At 48.6% G+C, this 26,071-nt stretch overlaps 2 protein-coding genes across 2 annotated transcripts in view; one reads left to right on the forward strand and one right to left on the reverse strand.

The window, feature by feature from the left end:
• The first annotated feature begins 1,678 nt into the window (after positions 1-1,678).
• On the forward strand, positions 1,679-4,022 carry MARCKSL1 (MARCKS like 1). The gene is made up of 2 exons (XM_081086339.1): positions 1,679-1,966; positions 2,768-4,022. Exons 1-2 carry the CDS (start codon positions 1,880-1,882, stop codon positions 3,278-3,280), a joined length of 600 nt encoding a protein of 199 aa, XP_080942465.1. The 5' UTR covers positions 1,679-1,879; the 3' UTR covers positions 3,281-4,022.
• A 349-nt stretch (positions 4,023-4,371) lies between these two features.
• The window catches only part of HDAC1 (histone deacetylase 1), a 28,366-nt gene continuing 6,666 nt past the window's right edge, over positions 4,372-26,071 (reverse strand). The window contains exons 2-14 of the mRNA XM_081086327.1: positions 25,753-25,865; positions 17,229-17,346; positions 12,263-12,337; positions 10,256-10,394; positions 9,655-9,796; positions 8,527-8,619; positions 7,368-7,476; positions 7,146-7,286; positions 6,500-6,608; positions 6,275-6,405; positions 5,873-6,025; positions 5,289-5,337; positions 4,372-5,019 (exon numbers count right to left, since the gene is read on the reverse strand). Coding sequence (XP_080942453.1) covers positions 4,992-5,019; positions 5,289-5,337; positions 5,873-6,025; positions 6,275-6,405; positions 6,500-6,608; positions 7,146-7,286; positions 7,368-7,476; positions 8,527-8,619; positions 9,655-9,796; positions 10,256-10,394; positions 12,263-12,337; positions 17,229-17,346; positions 25,753-25,865 — 1,400 coding nt within the window. The 3' untranslated portion in view covers positions 4,372-4,991. The remainder of the gene's footprint in view (positions 5,020-5,288; positions 5,338-5,872; positions 6,026-6,274; positions 6,406-6,499; positions 6,609-7,145; positions 7,287-7,367; positions 7,477-8,526; positions 8,620-9,654; positions 9,797-10,255; positions 10,395-12,262; positions 12,338-17,228; positions 17,347-25,752; positions 25,866-26,071) is intronic.

A 26,071-nucleotide genomic window follows, 5' to 3' on the forward strand; every position in this document is an offset into this window, starting at 1 on the left:
TAAGCCCTACCAGCTCGGGTGGGTAGCTCCTGGCAGCATTGTGGGTTCCCTGTTGTGGCCAGCACAGAGCTGCAGGTCACCACGTCCATCCCTTTGGCAGTGGGTAGAGGAGTCACTGTCATATGAGAGCTACAGCTGGGCCTGGTGTCCCCCCCCCCCCCCGCCGCCCCCCCCCCCGACCACCACCCCAAAGCTAGTTGCTTCCCACCCTGACCAAGCGGCCCTAGATCTCAACAGAGAATTCTTCCAGGGGTTTCCTTACAGCCTTCAGCCCATTGTAGCAGGTCTCTTGGCTCTTTCTTACCTCAGCTATTGGTATGTGCTGTGTGCCCTTGAACATGTCACTTTCCTTTTTTGAACCTCAGTGTCCCCGACTATAAAATGGGAGGGTGCTAATGAAGCTGAGAGAGTTATGTATCCAATTGTGGGTGGGGATGGAGGATAGAAGAGTGAGTGCTGATGCAGAAGCCACCTCAGCCTATCTCTCCACCCCCATGTTGCCTGCTCTGTGGTTAGAGTTCCTGATTTCTCAGGTGTGTGTGTGGGGGGGGGGGGGGCGTGGAGTGCGGGGTATGTCCATCCCTGAGAACCTCGGTCCTCTCAGGAGGCCTTACCCACTGTAGGTTGGAGGGAAGATGGACACCAGGCTGAGCTAGCTGTCCAGGAGACAGCCTTGCTTTTGTAGCACTTTGCTTCCTCCAGTTCCCATCCCCTTCCTGCTGCACAGTGACAGCACACACAACCCCTTCACCCCAGGCAGCTGCACATACACACATCTGGGGCCAGCCAGGCCTCTGGGGTTCCCATGGCCTGTCCAGGCTTGGAGGGAGCCTTGGTGATGTCCTACCCCTCCTCTTCAGGAAGGTTTGTTGATCCCCTTCCTGGGGTACCTCTGCCTGCTTCATGGGGAGTCCTGATGTGGGGGAGCAGGTGTGGGGGGAGAGCACCGGACAAGTCAGACAGTATAACAACGTCTTTGAGCCCCGGGCTCCTCAGCTGTCAGAGGGAGATCAAGATGCCCTTCAAGGTCGCAGGACCAAAGTGTCCAAGCTGAGGGCATGGGGGACCAAGAGTGCGCTTGTCTGTGGGGCTCAGCATGACTGGCCACCAAGGACTGAGCGAGGGATGAGGATGGGGCCTCGCCTCACCGGTCTGGCCAGAACGATCCAACATGTGCTCAGCCCCCCAGGCTGGCTCCGGCAGGCCCACAGGGAAGTGGGCGGGACCTCGCACCTGTCTCCGGGCCTGAGGGGGTGCAGATCCTAGCGAGGGGCCCTGCAGCTTCGATGACCGCATTCTCTGGGGCATAACTCACGACCAGCATGTGATGAGTTAGCCCTTCAAGAGTTCTCGGGGGAGACTGCCAGGGCAGGACCGAGGCAGTGGGGCTACTCCCGGCGCCGAGAGGCGGGCCGTGAGAGGAGGGAATGTTTGCTCGCTCCCCTTCCCTCCAGCAGCGCTCCCCTCTGCCCAGCTCGCCAAGAGCCCGCCTCGCTCCTTCCACATCACACCCCACCGGCCGCGCGGGCTGGGGGACCAGACCTCCAGCATCGCCCACTGCACTAGCGGGGCGCGCGACCTGAGCCCGCCCCCGCCCCTCGATTGGGCGCTCATTTAAATGCCCAGCCACGCCCCGAGCTCGGGGCCCAATATATAGGCGGCTCGGCGGGCGGCGGGCGGCATTCTGGCGCGGAGCTGAGCGGCGGTGGGCGCAGCTTTCGGATCGGGCGGAGCGGGGGCGCAGCTCGGTTTCCCCCGACACCCCTCCCCCTCAGGCGCGAGCCCCACCCCTTCGCCGGCCAGGCCGACCCCACTGAGTGATCCCCTGCGGCGCGAGCCCGGGGCGGCTCCGGGCGCCCCCCCAGCAGACCCCCGCATCATGGGCAGCCAGAGCTCCAAGGCTCCCCGGGGCGACGTGACCGCCGAGGAGGCAGCAGGCGCTTCCCCCGCTAAGGCCAACGGACAGGTGGGTGCGCTGGCACGGCCCGCCCTGGCCCCCTCCTCTCGCACCCCGTCCCCTCTAGGGCCCTGAGCCGGGGCCGCGCGCTTTGTCCGGCCCGGGACACGCGGCAACCCCCTCCCCCGCCTGGTCCCTTTGTTCTCGGCGCCGCAGCCCCCGCGGGCAAAGCGAGGGGAGGGGCGGGGAGGGGGCGCCGGCCGGGCCCCGCCGCCTTCTTTGTTCGCCGCCCCGGCCCTCGGCGCTGCCCCCGGGCCGCCCCGAGTGCCGCGCGGGGAACAAAGGGCCGCGCCGAGGGGGCGCCCAGGGGCCGTGGGGCGGGTACCCTCCCCTCGGAGCACTCCACCCGCAGCCGCCCCCCAGCCCCGGCGGCCCACCGCCCTTTTCCAGGGGGCAGTCGGGAGGAGGGGAGGGCCCGCGGGGGGTGGGGGCCGTTTACACAAAGCAGGAGGCCGGGACCTGGGCCGTCCAGGTGCGGGAACAGCGCCCCGGGGCGGCTTCCCGCCCAATCTCGGCAGCGCGGCTGGCGGCCCGCCCGGCCCCGCGGCCGCCTGCGGGTCTGCGCGGAATGGAGAGCGCGCCCCGGGGAAGTGGGTGGGGGCCACGGGACCCCAGCGCCTCCTGCCGGCCGCGGCCTCCGCTGTCGGCCCCAGCGCGCCTGGAAGGGCCGGAGGGAGATGTTTGACGGGATCCCGGGTGCGGGGTGAGGCTGCAGGAGGAGGAGTCGAGCCCCCGCTGTCTGGAAGGGATAGAGGCGGGCTGGAGCGGGGTGGCGTCCTGAGCCTCACTGCTGTCTCCTCTGCCCCGCAGGAGAATGGCCATGTGAAAAGCAATGGAGACTTATCCCCCAAGGGTGAAGGGGAGTCGCCCCCTGTGAACGGAACAGAGGAGGCAGCCGGGGCCACTGGTGATGCCATTGAGCCAGCACCCGCTAGCCAGGGAGCTGAGGCCAAGGGGGAGGTACCCCCCAAGGAGACCCCCAAGAAGAAGAAGAAATTCTCTTTCAAGAAGCCTTTCAAATTGAGTGGCCTCTCCTTCAAGAGAAATCGCAAGGAGGGCGGGGGTGAATCGTCTGCCTCCTCACCCACAGAGGAAGAGCAGGAGCAGGGGGAGATCGGTGCCTGCAGCGAGGAAGGCACTGCCCAGGAAGGGAAGGCTGTCGCCACCCCCGAGAGCCAGGAGCCCCAGGCCAAGGGGGCAGAGGCTAGCGCTGCCTCCAAGGGCGGAGACACAGAAGAGGAGGCAGGGCCCCAGGCTGCAGAGCTGTCCACGCCCTCGGGGCCAGAGAGTGGCCCTACACCTGCCGGCGAGCAGAATGAGTAGCTGGGTTGGGACAGGTGGGTGATCTCTAAGCTGCAAAAACTGTGCTGTCCTTGTGAGGTCACTGCCTGGACCTGGTGCCCTGGCTGCCTTCCTGTGCCCAGAAAGGAAGGGGCTGTTGCCCCCTCCCAGCCACGTTCCCTTTCCTCCTTTCCCTCCTGTGGATTCTCCCATCACCCACCTGGTCTTCCTCTTAAGGCCAGTTGAAGATGGTTTCCCAAGTTAGGTTAGTGATGTGAAATGCTCCTGCCCCGTCCCTACCTCTTTCCCTGTCCCCACCCCTACATAAGGCAATTGCTGTTTTCCTCCCCAGTTCTTTTCCAAGTAGGTTTTGTTTACTCCCCAAATCCCTGAGCCAGATGTGGGGTGCCTACACTCCTAAACCCTGAGTGTCCAGCCTTCCCTGTTTTTAGTCTCGTGCTGTGCCTAGTGGCACCTGGGCTAGGGGAGGACACTGCCCCTGTCCAGGTTTTTATAAATGTCTTACTCAAGTTCAAACCTCCAGCTTGTGAATCAACTGTGTCTCTTTTTTGACTTGGTAAGCAAGTATTAGGCTTTGGGGTGGGGGGAGGTCTGTAATGTGAAACAACTTCTTTTCTTTTCCCCCTCCCATTGTTGTAAATAACTTTTAATGGCCAAATCCCAGATTTGTACTTTTTTTTTTTTTTTGTCTAACTTTTAAAACCATTCTCTTCCACCTGGTTTTACTGTAACATTTGGAAAAGGAATAAATGTTGTCCCTTTAGTGGTGCTTTTTAATGAGTGGCCTTCTGGGGGAAGGGTGAGAAGATTGGTTAATCTCAGACCTGGCCAGTGTTGCTCAGTTGATTGGAGTGTAGTCCAGTATAGCAAAAAGTTATCAAACCCAGTTGGGGTTCATGCCAGGGGAAACCGATCAATCTTTCTCTTTCTCCCCCTTCCTCTCTCTAAAAAATAAAATTTAAAAAGGATTGGTTAACCTCAAACCTTGAGGGAGGGATGAAGGACAGGTAAGTTTGTGGAGTTCTTTTTTTTGTTGGGGCATTGCCCAGATCTTCATGGACCCCAGAAAGGCAGGGAAGTGGAATAAAAATTAACCCAGGGATACTGCTAGATGAGCTCAGGAGGGTATAGAAATGTACCATTTTATTACAAAGATTCTCACACACACATACACACACACAAAGTCCCCAAAAATAGCATCTCAAAAAGGAAACTACCAATTCCCACCTGCAAAATGGAGGAGCGAGAGGGGTCAGAGGTCAGATAGTGTGAGTTTCTTAACTCACTTGGGGCCAGTGGGAAGGTATAACAGAACCAATCTAAATGTAGCTGATGTTACCTTAAGGCGCCTGTAAAGAACAGGGGGTTCCTGAAGACCCAGCCATTCCTAGAATGCTTAATATGGGCATCTTTCCAAAGCCACTAAGCAGGAATTTGGCATTTTGGAATTATGTTCTATGGATGTTTAAGAGAACAGAATCCCTTTCACCCAGAACTGGCACCCTTTATGGTTCAAAATTAAGAATTGGGGAAGGATGGCAGGGCAGCTATTATAAGAGCGTGCCCAGCATGTGTGCCCTGGGCTCATGGCCCTGGTTCCTGTCTAGTCCCTGGGAATATTTATATTTAATATATTTTTATATAAATACACAGAAATAGAAAATATAAAATCTGAGGGGTTACAGGAGAAAGGTGGGGCACTTTGCAAGAAGCCAGAACTGGAGAGGACTGCTCAGGCCAACTTGACCTCCTCTTTAACCCTGTGGAGAGAACAGAGACTGGTATGAGATAACCCACCCCAGAGGCCTTGAAGTGTGGGTACAATGATTGACTTTCACAGGACCCCGCTGCCCAGGTGACTGCTGAGGGCTGGGGCTTCCTAGCTCTGCCTAGAACTGCAGACAGACTGGTCCCTGAAAGAGGCCTTTGTGAGCTGGCCCAGCTGTCCCTGTGCCTTCCCTCTCAGTGTCGTGGGACAAAGGGGCTGGTGCACCAATGCCAGGGAGATGGCTGACAGCTCCTTCCTCACCCTTTGGCTTCTTGCTTGTCCTCCTTGGTTTTCTCCTCTTCTGTGACTTCTGAAACATAAAAGTGCAGGGATGGCCAAGGAAAGACCCTCTGGAAAGACCCATGGGATCTTCCCTTACCAAAAAACCCCTTCCCCACACTACAGCTCACTGGACATAAAAAAAAGCCCATCCCAGGTCTACCCAGTGAGCCCTGTTGAGAACAAACAGGTCTGACCGGTTTCCCAACCTGCTAGAGCCTGAACCTGGTGGGAGGAGGCAGCCCCCTGGGAAACTGGGGTGAAATGCCAGGAAAAGGGCTTGGGTGGTATGTGAGGGCCACACTCCTGATCACAGGGAGCCCAGGCATGTCCCTGGCTTTGGAGCCTGGCAGGGCTCGATAATCTGGTGGAGATGATGAATTGAGTTTCATTCCTTTGTAAGCCTTGCCACTTCTGGGAGCCACTGAAAGGCCAAGGAGCTGAGGAAGATCCCCACAGGAGCTGGCAGGGCCCAAGTCAGCTCCCTCCTCCCAGTGCCCTACATAGATTCATCATTCTCCAGTACTGGGGCTCAAGACCCAAATCTTTGCTTAACCCATACCCACCTTTCTTCTCTTCTGGGTCTTTCTCTTTTTCATCCTCAGTTTTAACTCTCTTGGCTTTTTTGAAGTTGGAAGAGTTCTTGCGACCACCTTCTCCCTCCTCATCAGAGTCGGAGAACTCTTCCTCACAGGCAATTCGTTTGTCAGAGGAACAGACTGGGAAGCAATGGAAAACACAGAGAGCAGGAGTGCCCAATGTTTCCCCATGAGTGTCCTCTGAGAGACACTAAGGGTAGAGGACAAAGAAGGACAGAGGGAACTCAGGTTCCCTACTTGCTCCTACAGGCACTGAACTTGGGTTTCCTAACAGATGGGTAACTTGGGGGGAAATGGAAACCAAGAACAGTGGAGGGAAGTCAGAGTTGCCTACTCAGGGAAGTACAGGACCCTGGGTCGGGGTCTTACTCGAAATGCGCTTGTCAGGGTCTTCCTCATCCTCATCACCACTCTCCTCTGGAATGGCGTCCTCAGGAATCGCCTGCATTTGGACCCCAGGTGCATGGGGCAGCATTCTCAGGTTCTCAAACAGTCGCTGTCTATGGCCAATGGTATAGAGGGTGGCTGGGTTCTAGTTAGGGACAAACCACAGCCTGGAATGTTCAATCAAGAGGTGTCTGGGGATATACTCACTTGATCTTCTCCAGGTACTCATTTGTGTTCTGGTTAGTCATATTGGAAGGACTGATGTGAAGTTTGAAATCTGGCCCAAAGTATTCAAAGTAGTCGTTGTATGGAAGCTCTAATTGGGGTAGCAGAGAGAGTCATGAGACCTGGCCAAACCATGGGACCCCGAGAAAAGCATTTACAGGTTTATCTGGACCTATAAGCCCAACTATCAAAGAGAAGAATGCCTCCAAAATAGGGTGAGAATCATGTCTATAGTACTTCAATCTCTTCAATGGCATTCTGCAATGTCCACACCAGTGGTGTGTGTGTCTATCTCATTATGAGTAGGCCCAAGTCCTTGGTTTAGAAAGATTTAGGCAATATTAATTGGGAGCACTCCCTTACTCACTACCCCATTTACCATATAGAGAAATTCCAGAGCTATAAATAACCAGTGGTAATTTTGTTCAGACCAAAAAAGGGAGAGGGAACAGGGTCAAAATGGACTCAGGAAAAATTAATGACTATGGTCTGACAAACACAAGAGAATAAACAGGAGAATCAATAACTAGTATTGGAAGAGGAGAGGTCATTTAGCCAAAGGGAGTTGTGAAGTTGAGGACATGTGAGCTCCAGCTCTATCCAGCCAACCTGGCCTTGGCGCTATTACCATTAGGAATCTCTGTGTCCAGGGCGACAGCTGTTTCGTATGTCCAGCATCGGGCAACATTACGAATGGTGTAGCCACCTCCTCCCAGCATCAGCATAGGCAGGTTAAAGCTCTTCACAAACTCCACACACTTGGCGTGCCCTTTGGTGGAAGAAGGAGGTGCTGGGTTACAGAAGCACCAGCAGGACCCTGCCCACCCAGGCCTATGCCACCTGGTCTCACCTTTGATGGTCAGATTGAAGCAACCTAACCGATCCCCAGACAGGGAGTCAGAGCCACACTGTAAGACGACTGCACTGGGTTGAAACATCTCCATCACTTTGGATATGACCTAAAGGATAACATCCTGGTCACCACCAGCCTCAAGAAAAGCTATGTGTTGTTTTAGGCTAAAAAGAGTGGGTGCAGCACTTCCTTCTGTACCTTTCCACTCTCCCATATGCTGGGTGGTAGATAAAAGGAAGTATCAGCCCGGGCTTCTGGTTTTCCCACTTTGAATTTCAGTTTTCTGATCTGACAGGATCTCTTAGTTCTACCAACACTGAACTTAGAATGGCCTCTGTATCAACCTCCAGTCCCTTCTTTCACTACCCTTAGGTGCGTCTGCTCTACTCACCTGGTCCTATAGACTTTGAGCCTGATATTGTGAGGAACCATTACTGAGGACAGAGACCATAACTCAGGCTTCTATTGCTGCCTGCCCTTATTATAAGCACAAATTAGGCATTTGGTGTTTGCTGACTTTATTAGGTTACTCTATTAATGGTTCCCTGCTGCTGACAAGTGAAGATTTAATTTTTCAGCAGGACATTCAAGGCTCCCTCTGAAATACTGACCCCAACATACATTTTCTACATCCTTAGATACTCCTCCCACGTATCACAGTGGCCTACAGACAGCTACATATTGGCATCACTGTTCCCTCTGTTGAATGCCACCCCTCCCACCAGCCCCCACGTCCTTCTTTACACGGGTAACTCATTTTTCAAAGTCTAGCTCAAATGTCACCACCTCTGTGCAACCATCAGACTACCCTTTCCCCAACCCAGGCAGCAGACTGCCTCTCACTCCTCTGGTTCATCCCTCAAAAACAGTACTGACTACACCATTAGGTATATGCCTGCCTCCCACACTGAGGTCTTCAAGGCCATAGATCATGACTTAGGTATTCTTGTATCCAACAGAGGGCCTGAATCACAGAAGGCATCAACAACTATTTGGATGAATTGTTTCTGGAACTGAGCACACAGCATGCAATCCAGGGTTGAAGCACATCTCCCGACCAGCCTCTCAGGGGAAAGACTCTGAAATGGTGGGGTGCTTTGCTACCCCCCCTTAGGCCAATCCCATTTGTAACCCAGGTGGTGGCTAAACCACTTACCGGCTTGAAAATGGCCTCATAGGACTCGTCATCAATCCCATCTCGAAGCGGGTAGTTAACAGCATAATACTTGCCTTTGCCAGCCCCAATATCCTAATCAAGGGGACATTAAAATAAAACTGAAAAATGAAGCTAGAAGTTCAAGGATGGGGGCTGGTTCTAAGAGGCAAGCGGGGCCCATGAGGGTCCAGAGACACTGTGGTTAGTACCCTTCCCCTCAGTGGCAAGTCTAGCTCACAGCTCATGACACACCACTGAGCCTGTACCCAAACTGGGAATTGTTTATGGGTCCAGCGATTAAATATCCTATCCCACAGCACAAAGACCTCTACCTTTGGGTTGGGTTAGAGCTGGCTGGTGACTGGGACACAGAATACCTACCTGCAACAACCCTTTCCTCTCCAGAGAGCTTTACTGCTCACTCTACCCACCCACCCTCTCTCTCTAGGGATATATGGTGGGGATGCAAAGAAGGAAAAAAAGAGTTCTCAAAATAGTAAATACTCAGTTACTCTAATGTGCATCATACCAAACAATTGAATCAGTGCCACTTTTTTCACCTAAGGGTTACTGGCATGACAAAATGGCTGATTTCACAGTATTCATGCTAATAACAGAACAGTTCAATGAATTAGCTTCCAAGGATTCTTAGAGGTCCATGGATGGACTTCATTTAGGTGGAGGTGTCTTAACTATTCGATATCCGATGCAAAATTTCATGTACTTTTCTGGGGATAGAGTCCATAGCTTTCAGTCAGATGATCAAAAGGGAAGTGACCTAAAATATTTTTCCCCTGAGATGGTTCATAAGGGTCCCAAATCCTAGCCCATGGGAGAGAACCTGACATTTCTAGCCTAAAATTCAAGCCATATGGGGAAAGTGTAATGTGACTTAGCTGTGGTCTGGAGGAAAGTGCATGAGTCAGGCAACCCCTTTCCCTCCCAAATCCTTTATGTTCCAACACTCCCTTCCTCCAGAATAAGGGAGGAAAGGAGACTATGGGCAGGTGTCTTGGGCTGGAGAATGGTGTTCTAAAAGGCAGAAGAGGCAGGAAGTGGTTTTTGGTGAATGAGAGTTAGAGCTGGCAGCTGAGGGTGAGCTGATTGGCCCCTGAAAGGAGTTCTCACCCGTAGATCCCCAGTTCCTGGGAAGTACTCTCCATATTTATGAAAGGACACAGTCATGACCCGGTCTGTGGTATAGAAGGCCTCTTCCACGCCATCGCCATGGTGAATATCAATATCAATATACAGCACCCTCTGGTGATACCTAGGATCAAAAAAGCGTCAGGGATCTGGGGGCTCTTTCTGAGTGGGACGCGCCAAGGGCGCCAGGTCCCAGCTTACCGAGCTGGCTGCCTCCCTCAGGTATCTCTAAGCACCAGAGACGTGGAAACTGGCTGAAGGAAGGTGGAAGTGCGGCAGGGTGTCTCCAGAGGCCTGACCAAGCCGACCAAGTCCGATCTTCCTACTCTATAGCCAGGGTCAACTCCAGCCACACAGGGACACTCTGGAGGCAGGATCTGAGCAGCGCCTGCCCCTGATCTTGCCGTGGGCTCAGATCAAATCAAGACCCCGTCAAGAAGAGAATGACCAGAGACACTCACTGAACATATCCTAGCCAACACACTGCTAAGAAAAGCAAACTAGGGAGGCAAGCCCAGGGGGAAAGGTAAGTGGGAACCTGGCCTAAGGTGCTTCTCCGAAAGAAAAGGCCAGGCAGGCATACTTTAGCAGTTCCAGGATGGCCAAGACGATATCGTTGACGTAACAGAAGCCAGATGCCTCAGACTTCTTTGCATGGTGCAGGCCCCCAGCCCAATTCACAGCGATGTCCGTCTGCTGCTTATTAAGTTTCACAGCACTTGCTGGGCGTGGGAAGAAAGAACATAAGCCTATTACCAAGCCACTCTCCCCCTCCCCGCAAGAAGCCCAGGGAACCAGTGAGAGGTAGGACCTGCCTATTCAACAGCTGTATCATACAATTCACAAGCCAGTCTTCTCCCTCCCATCCCATCCCATCCCAACTGTCAGTAAATGTATTACTCTAAAAAAACTGTTTTCTAAATGAAAGGTGGTAAACCCTTTAGTATGCCTTAAACTTGGTTTAGTGGGTCATGACCAATATATATATACCTAAATAAAATAGAGTAGAATAAAAATATCAGAATAACAGTAAAGGTAACTGCTCTTCTGTAAAACTGGCTTCAGGGTGAGAAAGAGTTTTGAGTTGATATGTGTGTGTGTGTGTGTGTATGTACACAAGTTGGATTGCAAATATAAATGTTATTTCTTACCATGGTTCACAGTGAAAATGCCAAAGGTAACAGAGACTCAAAATACAAATAGGTCCAAGAAGTGAGAGAGAAATATACACTCAAGTGTTCTAGTACATTTGTGGCATTTGTTAAAGTGTAATTTTAATAGAAGTAACATGAAACAATCCAAATGATCCAACAAGAGGCGACCAATTGAATCAACTGAAGTAGGTCCAAAACATGGAATAATCATGTAGCCACTAAAAAACATGCTGTATCTACTACAGATAGAGAAACTTTAAAGATTTATTAAAATGAAAAACGGAGATTAATGCAAGGTATTGTTTGCATTATATAGATGTATATATGTTATGTCCAGATATATACACACAGAAAAAAGAATGAATGTACAAACTCTAAAATGGTAACAATGGTTATTCATTGACAGTGTGATTGTGGGCAATTTTTTCCCCCCTGTGCAATTCTTTGTTTCCTGAGATTACAATGGGTGGTGGAAGGGAGAGGGGAGGAGAGAAAACAACAGGCATAAGAAAATTAATACCTGTTAAGAAAAAGGGTTAGAATAATTCTAGAAGTAATCTAAAAGTTACTAATGAAAGTGGGCAATATTTAGAGCATATTTCTGACCTCAAAGATAATTACCATGTTCTTTTGTACAACACAAATGATGACACTTCCCATTTTTATAGCACTATGCTGTTCACAAATTGCTTTTATGGATAGCATCTCAACAATCCCATAAAGTCAGCAGGGAATTCCTGTATTTAAGATCTCTTGGTAGGAGAGATCAGTCAAGGACACCTGTCAGTACCACATCAAGAGACTGAGCCTGGGCTGGGACTGAACCAGGACAGTTGAAAGACCAAAGGTTGCCCTAACCAGTTTGGCTGAGTGGATAGAGCGTCGGCCTGCGGACTCAAGGGTCCCAGGTTCGATTCTGGTCAAGGGCATGTACCCAGTAGGGAGGGTGCAGAAGGCAGCTGATCGATGTTTCTCTCTCATTGATGCTTCTAACTTTCTATCCCTCTCCCTTCCTCTCTGGAAAAAATCAATAAAATATATTTTAAAAAAAAGACCTAAGGTAAAAATCCACAGGACCACCCTGGCTGGTATGCCTCAGTGGTTGGAGTGTTGGGCCACAGACCGAAGGGTCTCAGGTTTGATTCCCAGTTAAGGGCATATATCTGGATTGCAGGTTCAATCCATGTCCCCAGTAGGGGCGCATGTAGGAGGTGACTAATCAATATGCTTTTCTCCTCCCTCTCTTTCTCCCCCTTCTACTCTCTTTAGAAGATCAATGCAAAAGGTACCCTTCGGTGAAGATTAACAAACAAACAAACAAACCCATAGTACCATTTCATATGGTCACAGATCAGCCTACTGGGACAGTGACCTAAAAGACAGACCTCACTACTACAACCCAGCACAGCCCTCAAGGAGGGAGGTATGTTCCTTACCAACAGAGCCACCAGTAGATAACTGACAGAACTCAAACAGGCCATCAAATACAGGACAGTCTTCACCAACGTTGACTTGAAAGACATAAGTGAAAGGTTAGTTTCCACAATTTCCTTTAGTTTTTGTTTATATATTTACTAGGGGCCCGGTGCACGAAATTCGTGCACTGGGTGTGGGGGGGGGGGGGAGTGTCCCTCAGCCCAGCCTGCCCCCTCTCACATACTGGGAGCCCTCAGGCGTTGACCCCCATCACCCTCCGATCGCCTGATCGGCCCCTTGCCCAGGCCTGATGCCTCCGCCAGAGGTGTCAGGCTTGGACAGGGGACCCCCATCTCCCCCCGATCACTGGCTCTGGCCCCCGCCCAGGCCTGAGGCCTCTGGCCCAGGAATCATGCCTGGGCAGGGGACTCCCATCTCCCTCTGATCGCTTGCTCCACCCCCCGCCCAAGCCTGACGCCTCTGACCCAGGCTTCAGGCCTGGGCAAGGGGACCATCATATCCCCCCAATCCCCGGCTACGCCCCCCACCCAGGCCTGACGCCTCAGCCAGAGGAGTTGACCCTCATCACCCTCCGATCACCAATCACCGGATCGGCCCCTTGACCAGGCCTGAGGCCTCCGGCAGAGGTGTCAGGCCTGCGCAGGGGACCCCCAGCTCCCCGCAGTTGCAGGCTCCGCCCCTGCCCAGGCCTGACACCTCTGGCCTAGGCATCCGGCCCGGGCAGCGGGGACCTGCAGTGGCAGCAGGGGGCGCCGCGATTGTGGGCTTCGCTTTAGGCCCAGGCAAGGGACCCCTAGCTCCTGGGACTGCCAGCTTCGACCATGCCCAGCTCCCATCGCTGGCTCCACCCCTACTTCCTGCTATCACTGGCCAGGGCAGCAAAGGCGCCTGATTCTCCGATCATGGCTGGGGGGCAGGGCAAAGGCGGCCCCAGGGCCGCCTTTGCCCTGCCCCCCAGCTCTTAGCTCCCCGCTGGGTTTCCCATCACTGTCAGTGGCAGGGGGCTTCTTCCTGCTTTCCCTTTCGCCTCCCTGCATTGTGCCTACATATGCAAATTAGCCGCCATCTTGTTGGCAGTTAACTGCCAATCTTAGTTGGCAGTTAATTTGCATATAGCCCTGATTAGCCAATGAAAAAGGTATCGCCGTACGCCAATTACCATTTTTCTCTTTTATTAGTGTAGATGAGCTGATAGAAAAACAGAATTTGAATTCAGAAGGCTTGGATTCTAGTCCAGGCTCTACTACTTACTGGCTGTGTAAGTGGGTCACATCATTTAATTTCTCTGAGCTTTGGCTCTTTATCTATAACAAGTCATAATGACATTCCACCTTACTCCATTGTTGAGAAGATGAACAGAAGTCTTAGATGAGGAAACATTTAGCAAGTAAGTGCTTGGGAAATGCTGATTCATTACATGAGGGAGAAAAATTTAGCATCTTCTTCCAGCCTGGGTTTGTTACTGTAACTCACTCAGGCTGACCAACAAGGAATTCACCAAATATTTAGCAACATGCCAGACACTATGCTAAATGCTTTCAATACCTGATATAATCTATCCTCACACAACCATATGAGGTAAAATTTGGCCCCATTTTATGAATGGGGAAACAGGCTCAGAGAGATGAACTGCTAGTAAATGGCAGAGGCAGTATTCAAGTATTGGCCTGCCTGTCCTAAAAGCCTATGAAAACATACTCTGGCTTTTCCCCAGTAATTTCACATACACAATCTCATCTGATCCTCATAACAATCCCATGAGCTAGACAAGACAGATATCAACCCCACACAAAGAGATATGGAGAAGTGGCTTGCCCAAGGTTGTACAACCAGGCAATGGCAAGAACCAGAATCAGAGTCCAGGTGTCTTGAATCCCACAGTCCAGTGCTCTTTTTACTACACCCACAAGTGACAACTGGAGTAAAGTTATTTCAGGCCTAAAGGGGTAAAAGTACAAACTAAAACACAATGATAAACACATGCAAACCAGAATGCAAATGAAATGAAAAGGACAGGAAAGGAAGCACACCTGAAGGTTGTAGACTCACAGAGCAAGAGAGGAACCTTATGGCTCCAAGTCTCTTCTCACAGAAAAGGAAACTGCTGAGACATCAATGGTACATAAGAATTTAGAGGCAGGGGTAGGACTATAGCCTATTCTCTTGCCCTAGTCTTCCCATTACCCATCCACTGTTACCAATAATAGTTCCCAAATTAGACTAAGGAGGAGGACCCCCCTAGGATGAGGAGGGCAGGAGAACCCAGCTTGAGACAGCTGAAGCTCAAGGTTTACAATAACCATAAGAGTTATCATCAAGGTTTGCAATAACCATAGAATTATCAACTCTGGCACTGCCCTAAAAGTGAAGGGTGCTCTGATCTGATGCCCTGCCAAGACAAGTGCTTGGGAAAGCATGGCCTGCGTAAGGGGATGCGCAGTGGGTGGCTCTCTCCCCAGCTTCCCGGGTAAACATTGGGAGGTTGTGTCAATAAGAACTTTGGCCCCTGGGACAGGCTATTTATCCATGGCAACCAATTTCTTCCTCTGGCTGCTTCCTCCTGCAGCGGGTTTGCCTTGCTTGGGTTTCCAACATTTTGCTTGCATTCCCATTTGGGATGTGGAGCATCCATGGAGGAAATGGGTGTTTTAGACATAAGAAAATAGTATTTCATTTCAGGTATAATTTCCTAGGTTAAGTGTTGGTAAATATTTTAAAGAGAGCTCAGTTCTTACATCCCTGATATCTCTGTAGATACCCCTGGTTATAAAGCACTGTACTAAGTGATATCTCTCTATAATCCTATGAATCAAGTCAATAAGGTTCTCTGAAATCCTTAGAGAGCCTTATCCTTTCTACTTCTCATCTTCACTGAGAAAAAATCCTAGACTTACTTTTTAAATGCACAAATTTAGAGTGCTGGTTTCAGGAAAATTAGAAAAAACTGTGAGCCAGAGCCAAACCTGTGTACTCTGGAGGGCCTAATATTTTGTCTGCCTTGACAGATTTTAAATATATTTATTGATTTCAGAGAGGAAGGGAGAGGGAGTGAGAGATAGAAACATCAATGATGAAAGAGAATCATTGATCAGCTGCTTCTTGCACACTCAACACTGGGGATCGAGCCTGCAACTTGGGCATGTGCCCTAACCAGGAATGGAACCGTGACCTCCTGGTTCATAAGTCAACACTCCACCACTGAGCCGCTGGCCAGGCCGCCTTGACAGATTTGAAAATAACAAAAGTTGTAAGTCATACTAGTTGGTGCTTTGAATACATTATCTAATTTAGCCACCCCCAATCTCCACTATAAGATAGACACTACTGTCTTCTTTTTAAAGAAGGACAAACAGACTCAGAACAAAAACAAAAACAGGCTCAGAGAGGCTAGGAGACTTACTCAAGAACACATATTTAAGTGGCAGAGCTAAGGGATTCAAACCAAGACATCAAAGCTAATTTTCTTGCCCTCGACAGTTTGGCTCAGTGGATAGTCAGCTTGCAGACTAAAGAGTCCTAGGTTCAATTCTGGTCAAGGGCACATACCCAGGTTGCGGGATCAAACCCCAGTAGGGTGTGCAGGAGGCAGCCAATCAATGATTCTCTCTCATTGATGTTTCTATTTCTCTCTCCCTCTCCTTTTCTCTCTGAAATCAATAAAAAATATATATATTTTTTTAAAAGCTCATGTTCTTGCTTCAACAGCTACTCTCTCAGAGAAGCCCTCTCTACTAACAGTGGAGCCTCACTGCTAGTCTAAATAGGTAATGGAAACCCCTAAAGCCAAAGGAATGAATTTGTCTCACGTTGAAAGGAAACAAGACCCTGCTAATTCAGAGCAAACACTTCACTTAGAGGGCAGCAGCTCCTGGAGCTGTGAAACTCAATGCTTCAAAGAAGGTCCCTGTGGTTCTGTAATCACTACCTGCACAATTATTACAACAAATAAATAACTTTCTGCCTTGGGACTCAGACTACCTGGGCCAGTAGCAACAAACAAGTGCCACAGATTTCCTGATATTTGAAAATAAGCTGTCATAAACTATGAAAACCTCTCTGAACAATGCTGTTATATTGTTTTACTGAGATCTTAGGTGCTCAGAGAGAATTTCTAAAATTACAAGAGCAAAGTCATATATGATAGTTCCTCCCAAATTTGAACATATTTTTCCCCCACAGCTAAAACAATCCCCATCATTCCTATAAATTGGGTGTTGCTTCTGAGATGGAACCTGTTCTGACTTTCAAGTCCCAAGAGACAGGGGGAGAATCACCTCAACTCAAAGATTACATCATCCAGAGTCTGTCCTCAGTTGCTGCTAAATTCTCAATTCACATAGTGGAAGCAGTTAGTTGTATAACATCCAATCCATTTTACTAAAGAAAAATCTGAGATGAGGGGAAGTGACTTGTCAAGCCAGTTAAGAGTCAGAGCTGGGCGGGCTGCAGTGCTTCAGTGGTTGAACGAACGTTGACCTATGAACCAGGAGGTCACAGTTCAATTCCCAGACAGGGCACATGCCCTGTGTTGCCGGCTCAATCCCCAGTGGGGGACGTGCAGGAAGCAGCCAAACGATTCTCTCTCATCACTGATGTTTCTGAATTTCTCTCCCTCTCCCTTCTTCTCTGAAATCAGTAAAAACATACTTTTAAAACAAAGAGTCAAAGCTGGGACCTATATCTTTTATCCCCACTCCCAGGTCAGTGCTTTTTCCATTACAACTACTACAATTTTCTTGGCAAAATGTTGTGAATCTAACTGGACGAGGTTCAATCTTTATTCCTTACAATCAGAAACAAGGAAAACCAGAAGAGAAAAAAGAAGCACTTTAGCACCCTTGGGAGGGAAGGGAAATCAGGTGTCAGCTGAATGGGACGAACAAAGGAAAACAGGGTGGCCCCCTCCAATTGAAAGGGAGATCCAACTGGGGGCTTTAACATAGGGAACAAACAGAAGGGACTTACATCTCTGCATCTGCTTGCTGTATTCAGACATGTTATCTGGGCGGATGGAGCGCAAGAATTTTATGTAATCATCGCTGTGATACTTGGTCATCTCTTCAGCATTGGCTTTGTGAGGACGCTAGAGGGCAGAGAGGAGAAAAGGCATGTTATTCTTAACTACATGCCAGTCTTCACTCAGTCTAGTTTGAACACTTATATCTACCCAGCACTGGGCTAGATCAGTGATGGCGAACCTATGACACGCGTGTCAGAGGTGACAAGCGAACTCATTTTTTTGGTTGATTTTTCTTTGTTAAATGGCATTTAAATATATAAAATAAATATCAAAAATATAAATCTTTGTTTTACTATGGTTGCAAATATCAAAAAATTTCTATATGTGACACAGCACCAGAATTAAGTTAGGGTTTTTCAAAATGCTGACATGCCGAGCTCAAAAGGTTCGGCATCACTGGGCTAGATGCTATAAAGGATAAAAAGAAATTACTGATTATATTTAGGCCTCAAGAAACTTGAAATCTAATTAAGCAAATAAGATTATCAAAGGAGACTCGGTACCAGAAGACCCAGATGCAACTCAACTTCTATTGCTTTGGTAAGTCTACCTCTTGAGCTTCAACTCCCTCATTTACTATTTAGGAATAACAATATCTACCTTTCACAGAAGTTGTAAGAATTGAATGAGATTGTTAAATCTCTTTATAAATTATAAAGCACTTAAATTATTATTTTTTAATATTAAATATAACAATTTATAATTATGGGCCAAATGGCTCTAAAAGTTCAATAAGAAGGGGTGACTAGCCCTAGTTGGTTTTCTCACTGGATAGAGCACTGGCCTGCAGACGGAAGGGTCCCAGGTTCAAGTCCAGTCAAGGACATATGCACCTCAATCCCCAGTAAGGGGTGTGCAAGAGGCAGCCAATCATTGATTCTTTCTCATCACTGATGTTTCTCTCTCCTTCTTCCTTGCTCTCTGAAATCATAAAAATATATTTAAAAAAGAAAAAGAAAAGAAGGGGTGACTAATAATTTGAAATAGATGGGATATCATTCTGATTCTTCCTCCCCTCTTTTTAAAAATTCTCTTATCTTTTCTTCTCTTCCCCTCATCCCTTCAAGGCAGGTCTTCAAAGATGACCCTCTTCTTTTCTAATTACCAATACTTTTATCAGAGACACTTTATATGCTATCTCATATGATCCTTACAACCACCTTTTATTTTATTTATTTTTTAATTGATTAGAAACATCCTGAACGCCCCCTACTGGCGACTGAGCTCGCAACCCAGGCATGTGCCCCAACTGGGAATAGAACTATGACCTCCTAGTTCTTGGGTCGATGCTTAACCACTGAAACACACCAATTGGGCCTTACAACCATCTTTTAACCAGTTAACTGCCATGATATTTTGAATTTTAAAAAGGTCTGCCGGTTGCGTCTATAGATGCTTATGACGTACAAATGGTAAAAGTTTATACTATTATCATCCTCACTTGCAGTAAGGAAACTAAAGCAGAGAGGTTAAGTAATTTGCCCAAGGTTACACACTAGGAAGCTGGATTAGGAAACCCAGAGGTCTGGCTTATTTAATTCTCTGAGTCTCATTTAATTCTTACTAAATATAATGAGAAATATAAGACTCAAAGACGGATACAGTTTTATTAAAAAACACCCACAGTGAAAGAAGCAAGGCTTGGCTCCAAATACTTAGGTGTTTTGTGTTTGTTTGTTTTTAAGTGTGTATATATATATAATTTTTTTTATTGATTTCAGAGAAGAGAGAGGGAGAGAGAGAGAGAAACATCAATGAATTAATGTTGAGAGGATCACTGATCGGATGCCTCCTGCACACCCCCTACTGGGGATCAAGCCCGAAATCTGGGCATGTGCCCTGACCTGGAGTCAACCGTGACCTTCATAGGCTGATGCTCAACCACTGAGCCACACTGGCTGGGCCCTTTTCTTAAAGTAGGTAGTATTAATTACAATGTGATTTTTTTATACCTTATATGTATTTTTTTAAAAATTATTTCATATCTACAATATTATATAAAAACATTTTTTAAAAACAGAACAAAAGAACAGAAGGCAATGAATAAGAAGCCTAGGAATATATAAAATTAGCATCCGAGGCAAGGAAGAGAACAGGACTTTTGATTATGTAAATAGGAAGGTTCCTGGATAAAAGTGGGGATGTAGATTCTGGGAGAGATGAATTGAGGAAGGAGCCCAAAAGGGTGAAATTGTGTGAAAAATACCTCAACATGTCTCCTTCAGGTGTAGACACAGAAGTACAGAAGTAATACAACTACTATGAGAATTCTAAGGAGCATCTTTCAGGACTGACTCTCAAAAGCCATCCATCTCAGGAAAGATACTAAAATGGCTATCTATGCTTTGAGAAAGGAATGCTAGGATCACAGCCCAGAGAAAGGAGAGGACAGAAGGGATGAATGCAGAGAAACTATGTTGGAATAGGGCCAAAGATGCACTCTCAATGAAAAGGTAGGGCTAGAGAAAGAAAAAGATCACATTAAAGAGAATAAGGTTTAGCCCTAACAGGTTGCTCAGTGGTTAGAGTGTCGGCCCACAGGCTGAAGGGTCAGGGGTTTGATTCCGGTCAAGGGCACGTACCTCAGTGGCAAGCTCAATCCCCAGCCCAGGTCAAGGTACATGCAGAAGGCAACCAATCGATGTATCTCTCTCATATCAATGTTTCTCTCCATCCCTTCCACTCTATCTAAAAATCAATGGAAAAAATATTCTCGGATGAGGATTAACGAAAAACACACACAAGGTACAGATTTCGGAAGAAGAGATAACACTGAGGTTTTGCTTTAGAAGTTTAGAGTAAGAATACCACACATCTATATATATAAAACCCTAATATTCAAATAGACCAAACAGTGGAACAACCAAACAACCAGTTGCTGTGACATGCACTGACCACCAGGGGGCACATGCTGAACATGGTGGGCAATGGCCACCGTGGGATGGTGGAGCAGATGACTGGGGGCGCCAGACCAAGTCAGGGCACCAGTTTCTGTCATTGGGGCGAGCCTCTGGTGGTTACTGAAAATTCTTTGCTCCTGTGTGCTGTGGTCCCGCCCGGTGCTTGCACCTGCTCCCAGCGCGGCCCTGATCGCCCCTCGGGGCTTCTCTACCTCCCCCTGCTCTTGAGGAGCGATCAGGCCAGCAGCTGCTTTTTGCACCCACTGCCAGCGCCAGCCCTGCTCACACCCACTGCCAGCAACGGCCCCACTTGTATCCACTGCTGGCACCGAAGCCGCTATTTGCACCTACTGCCAGTACCAGCCTCACTTGCACTCGCTGCCGATGCCCCCAATCACTTGGTGCCATCAGCGCAGGGGAGCTGCGGTGGCTGCCAGCAGACAAGGGGCCAGGGGCTGCAGCAGGAGGGCCGAGACCCGCCTGTGCTCACTGCAGCCTCGCGGCCCACAGTTTCTTTCAAGGTGCACCAATTTGTGCACTGGGTCCCTGGTATTACATAATTTCCAATAAAGTATTATTTTCTATGACAGCCACAGTTGGTTGCTTTCCAACGAGCCATTCTTGGTAACATATTTCAATCTGGTTAGGTGTTAATGTACACAGCCACAGGTATCAAATGTGATTAGTCTAAGCCAATTGCTGGTAAATGGCCTAAGGATGGCAAATGACCCAATGAGATATAAGGGGAAATCTCTGGAGAGGGTTTTCCTCTTTAATAAAAAGAACAGCCCTAACCAGTTTGGCTCAGTGGATAGAGCGTCAGCCTGCGGACTCAAGGGTCCCAGGTTCGATTCCAGTCAAGGGCATGTACCTGGGTTGCGGGCACATCCCCGTAGGAGATGTGCAGGAGGCGGCTAATCGATGTTTCTCTCTCATCGATGTTTCTAACTATCTCTCTCTCTTCCTCTCTGTAAAAAATCAATAAAATATATTTGAAAAAAAAAGAACAGAGTGGGGTGAGGACAGTGATCCATTTATCCTGTTCCCTTCCTTTTTGGATTCTGTTACATGAAGACATAATACTTGGAGATAGCCATCACGTGACTTCAAGGCAAAAAAACATGATGAAATCACATAAGCTAAGGATGGCTGAGCAGAAGGATAAAATAAGCCTGAGTCCCTGATGACATAGCCAAATGGTCTAGAGACCATTTACTTCTAGACTTCTGGTTAAAAGGTTGTTTAGGAAGGAAAAAAGGACAAATGGACAGATACAGACACTGGAATTAGAGAAATATGGGTTGGAGTCTAAACTCATTTATTAATAGCTATGTGACTTTGGACATGTTCATTAATTATCTTCTTTGAGCTTGTTTTCTGATCTATAAGTTAGGGTTATTATAATTAATACACTAAATAACAGGTACCATAGCCGGGCACCAGCAATCATCAATAAATATTAGTTTATTTTTCTTCTCACTTGAAGACAGAATTCATTTTTTTATTTCTCAAATCTCTCATGGAGGTTGATATAGTCCCTGGGGTATGACAGTACTCAACAAAAATATGTTGAAAGAGGACTTGGGGTGACTCTTGAAGATAAGTAAGGTATGAGGGGGCACAGTAAATAATCCTCCCAGTCAGGATGGTGTGGAAAGATGCAGAATCTGATCTGGTTGATTTGGAGGGCTAAGGGGGGAAAGGAAAGAAAGAAGGCAAGTTGGGGCCAGATTAACATGGTGTAGATGTGCAATAGGCAGCTCTGGAGACTCCTGGTGCTTACTAATCCACATTCAGGTATCCTCTTTATTTATATCCTATCTAATAAAAGAGAAACATGGTAATTGGCGTACGACCGCTACCCTTCCCACTGGCTAATCAGGGCAATATGCAAATTAACTGCCAGCCAAGATGGCAGCCGGCAGCCAGGCAGCTTGAAACTAACATGAGGCTTGCTTGCTTCAGTGACGGAGGACTCCAACGTTCCCCGCCTGCTGCTGCCGGCCTCTGAGCTGCAACTCTAAGCAACTATGTAACAAATATAGAAGCTAAACAAAACCCCAGAAACCTGCTTTAGTCTGCCAGGCTTCAGCCAGCAGGATCGCAACATTGTAAGCAAAGGCCAGAAACCTACTTTCAGCAGCGGAGGCCTAAGAGCTGGAGCCAAGCCTCAAAGCTAAAGCTGGCCCAGAATAAAAAGAAAAAAAGGAGCAGTTGGGAGCTTCAGTCACCCCCAGCCTGAAAACAGCCCTCAGCCCCTCACCCAGACTGGCCAGGCACCCCAGTGGGGACCCCCACCCTGAAGGGTGTGTGATCAGCTGCAAACAGCCATCATCCCCTCACCCAGGCTGGCCAGGCACCCCAGTGGGGACCCCCACCCTGATCCAGGACACCCTTCAGGGCAAACCAGCCAGCACCCACCCGTGCACCAGGCCTCTACCCTATATAGTAAAAGGGTAATATGCCTCCCAGCACCGGGATCAGCGGAGCCGCGAGGCCTCCCGGCACCGGGATCAGCGTGACAGGGGGCAGCGCCCAAACCCCCTAATCGCCCTGCGGCTCTGTGTGTGACAGGGGGCAGGGCCACAACCTCCCTATCCACCCTGCTCTGTTTGTGACAGGGGAAGGCGCCCCAACCCCCTGATCAGCCCTGCTCTGTGCCTGATGGGGGGAGCTCCCCAACCCCCTGATCGCCCTGCGGCTCTGTGTGTAACAGGGTGCGGTGCCCCAACCCCCTGATTGCCCTGCTCTGTGTGTGACAGGGTGCAGCACCCCAACCACCCCCCCCCACAGGCCCTGCTCTGTGTGTGACGGGGTAGAGCCATAACCTCCCCATCGGCCCTGCCCTGAGTGTGAGAGTGGCGGTGCCCCAACCCCCTGATGGGCCCTGCTCTGTGCGTGACAGGGGGTGGCGCCGCAACCTCCCCATCGACCCTGCCTTGAGTGTGACAGGGGACGGTGCCCCAACCCCCCAATCAGCCCTACCCTGAGCGTGACTGAGGGTGGCATCACAACCTCCTGATCGCCCTGCTCTTTGCATGACAGGGGGCGGCGCCCCAACTCCCCAATCGGCCCTGCTCTGAGCCCAACCAGGGGCTGCACCTAGGGACTGGGCCTGCCCTCTGCCACCCGGGAGCAGGCCTAAGCCAGCAGGTCGTTATCTCCTGAGGGGTCCCAGACTGCAAGAGGGCACAGGCTGGGCTGAGGGACCCCCCTCCCCCCTGAGTGCACAAATTTTTGTGCACCGGGCCTCTAGTGTGTGTGTGTGTATATATATATATATATATATATATATATATATATATATATATACTTTTTTATTGATTTCAGAGAGGGAGAGGGAGAGAGATAGAAACATCAATGATGAGAGAGAATCATTGATTGGCTGTCTCCTGCAGGTCCCCCACTGGGGATCGAGCCGGCAACCCCGGGCATGTGCCCTTGACCAGAATTGAACCTGGTACCCTTTGGTCCGCAGGTCGATACTTTATCCACTGAGCCAAACCAGCTAGAGCTCAGGTATCCTCTTTATCTAAATGCTAGTCTGCTCTCCAGAGTGCCTAAAAACCTTTTATGTTTTCCATTCCCATCTGCCTTTCACACCTGAAAAATCTCTCCGGTCTCAAGATCTGACCTACTCCTATCTACCTTCCCTCTGGCTTCCCCAGCTATCTCTACAGGATCTTAGAGACATAACAGGACCATCTGGGAAGGAAAACTCATCCCTTTCATTCTCTGGAATGGTGAGGAAGGATACTGCTGTTGCTAGGTTACTTAAGCTGCCCATACACTTTAACAGACTCTTATGCTCTAACCATAAGGCAACATGGGCCCCCAGATCCTCTTGATTTTCTCACTTGGACCTTTGCAACAGCTCCTAAATGGCCCCCGTGCTACTAAAATGCGTGCCTATTCCTATCTCTTTCATGTAAAATCGTTCACTTTTTCTTCACTACCTCCAGATAAGGTTCAAACTGGGAACCTTTGAATCAAATTTGGCCCACAGATGTACTGATGTGTTTCTGCTTAAGTTTTAAAAACTGGAAGATGGAGCAGAGATCAGCAGGAGCGGAGTTAAGAGGTTAGACAGTCTATAGCAGGGGTGGGCAAACTTTTTGACTCAAGGGCCACAATGGGTTCATTATTTATTTATTTATTTTTTATTAAATATATTTTTATTGATTTTTTACAGAGAGGAAGGGAGAGAGATAGAGGGCTAGAAACATCGATGAGAGAGAAACATCGATCAACTGCCTCCTGCACATCTCCTACTGGGGATGTGCCCGCAACCCAGGTACATGCCCTTGACCGGAATCGAACCTGGGACCTTTCAGTCCGCAGGCCGACGCTCTATCCACTGAGCCAAACCAGTTTCGGCACACAATGGGTTCTTAAACTGGACCGGAGGGCCGGAACAAAAGCATGGATGGAGTGTTTGTGTGAACTAATATAAATTCAAAGTAAACATCATTACATAAAAGGGTACGGTCTTTTTTTTTTTTTAGTTTTATTCATTTCAAACGGGCGGGATCCGGCCCGCCGTAGTTTGCCCACGGCTGGTCTATACTCTTTAGTAACTAGAGACTTGGAGCTAGTTCAAAAATCCCAATAACCATTTTAGGCATTGGATTTTTTTACTCTAACCCGTCAGAGCTGCTTAGTACAGCACATCCAATTCTTGCTGACCTCTTCAGCTCTAGCTCCCCTCACACCTGTGAACTTTACCACAATACCTGAACACTGAACTACTTGTATTTTCCCCAAACTCACTATATTGTTCTTACTTCTCTGCCTTTTTGCATATGTTCTTCCCTTGGCCTAGAATGCCAGTCCCATTCCAAATTCCAGGCTAGATTCTACTTAATCTTTAAACTCTGCTCAGATATCACCTCTAGGAAATATCCCAAGGCTCCCTTATTCCTTCACTGCTCCTTATCTCTACATCTTGGTTTTTTTTTAATAGTTTATATATTTTTTAGAGAGATGAAGGAGGAAGAGAGAAATATCGACATGAAAGCATAACACATTGACTGACTACCTCCTGCACACTTCCTACTGGGGATTGAGCCCACAATTCCGGCATGAGCCCTGACTGGGAATGGAACCAGCAACCTCTCAGTGCACAGGATGACGCCCAACCAACTGAGCCACACTAGTCAGGGTGCGTCTTGTACTTTGTTGTTGTTAATCCTTACCCGAGAATATTTTTCCATTGACTTTTAGATATAGTAGAAGGGAGGGGGAGAGACACAGAGAGAGAATCATTGATGTGAGAGAGACACATTGACTGGCTGCCTTCTGAATAAACCCCGACAGGGCCAGGGCTTGAACCTGAAACCCAGGTATGTGCCCTTGACTGGGAATCAAACCTGAGACTCTTTGGTGCACAGGCTGGTGCTCTAACCACTGAGAACACTGGCCAAAAAGTATGCATTTTTAAATTGTTGCAGGTACACACTGCAGTACAACACATCTGATGAATGGGCATTCAAGAAAATAAGATAATGAATGGCATATGGGGAATCAGAGCTGATGAGATTAGGGAGGGGCAGAGCTCCCAGTAACTCACATAGATTTCCATTTTTCGGTAGAGACCATAGTTAAGTAGCAAATTGTGAGTCATGCGGATTCGGTGAGGTTTCATTGGATGGCCTTGTCCATAATAGTAATTTCCAACATCCCCTGAAGAAGAAAGAGTGACAGTTTCAGTGACACAGACACACATTCCCAGAAGAACCCAGGAATCTTTCCAATAAACTTTCTTTCTGGTTCATTCTAGTCTTTAAGATTCTTACCCACCTTGAGAAGGGATAACTCCAAATGGGAAAAAAAAAAAAAAAAAGGCAGGGAACCCTGGAGAAGTCAACACTTACAAATGTCAGTCCAGC

Source organism: Myotis nattereri (assembly GCF_964212035.1).
Source record: "Myotis nattereri genome assembly, chromosome: 3".
Lineage (NCBI taxonomy): Eukaryota > Metazoa > Chordata > Mammalia > Chiroptera > Vespertilionidae > Myotis > Myotis nattereri.

What these genes read in the sequence shown, in the direction of transcription:
- MARCKSL1 (XM_081086339.1), top strand. Translation starts at nt 1,880, where the DNA reads ATGGGCAGCCAGAGCTCCAAGGCTCCCCGGGGCGACGTGACCGCCGAG. An exon ending in CCGCTAAGGCCAACGGACAG is followed by an intron (nt 1,967 to 2,767) that starts GTGGGTGCGCTG and finishes TCTGCCCCGCAG; the next exon opens with GAGAATGGCCATGTGAAAAG.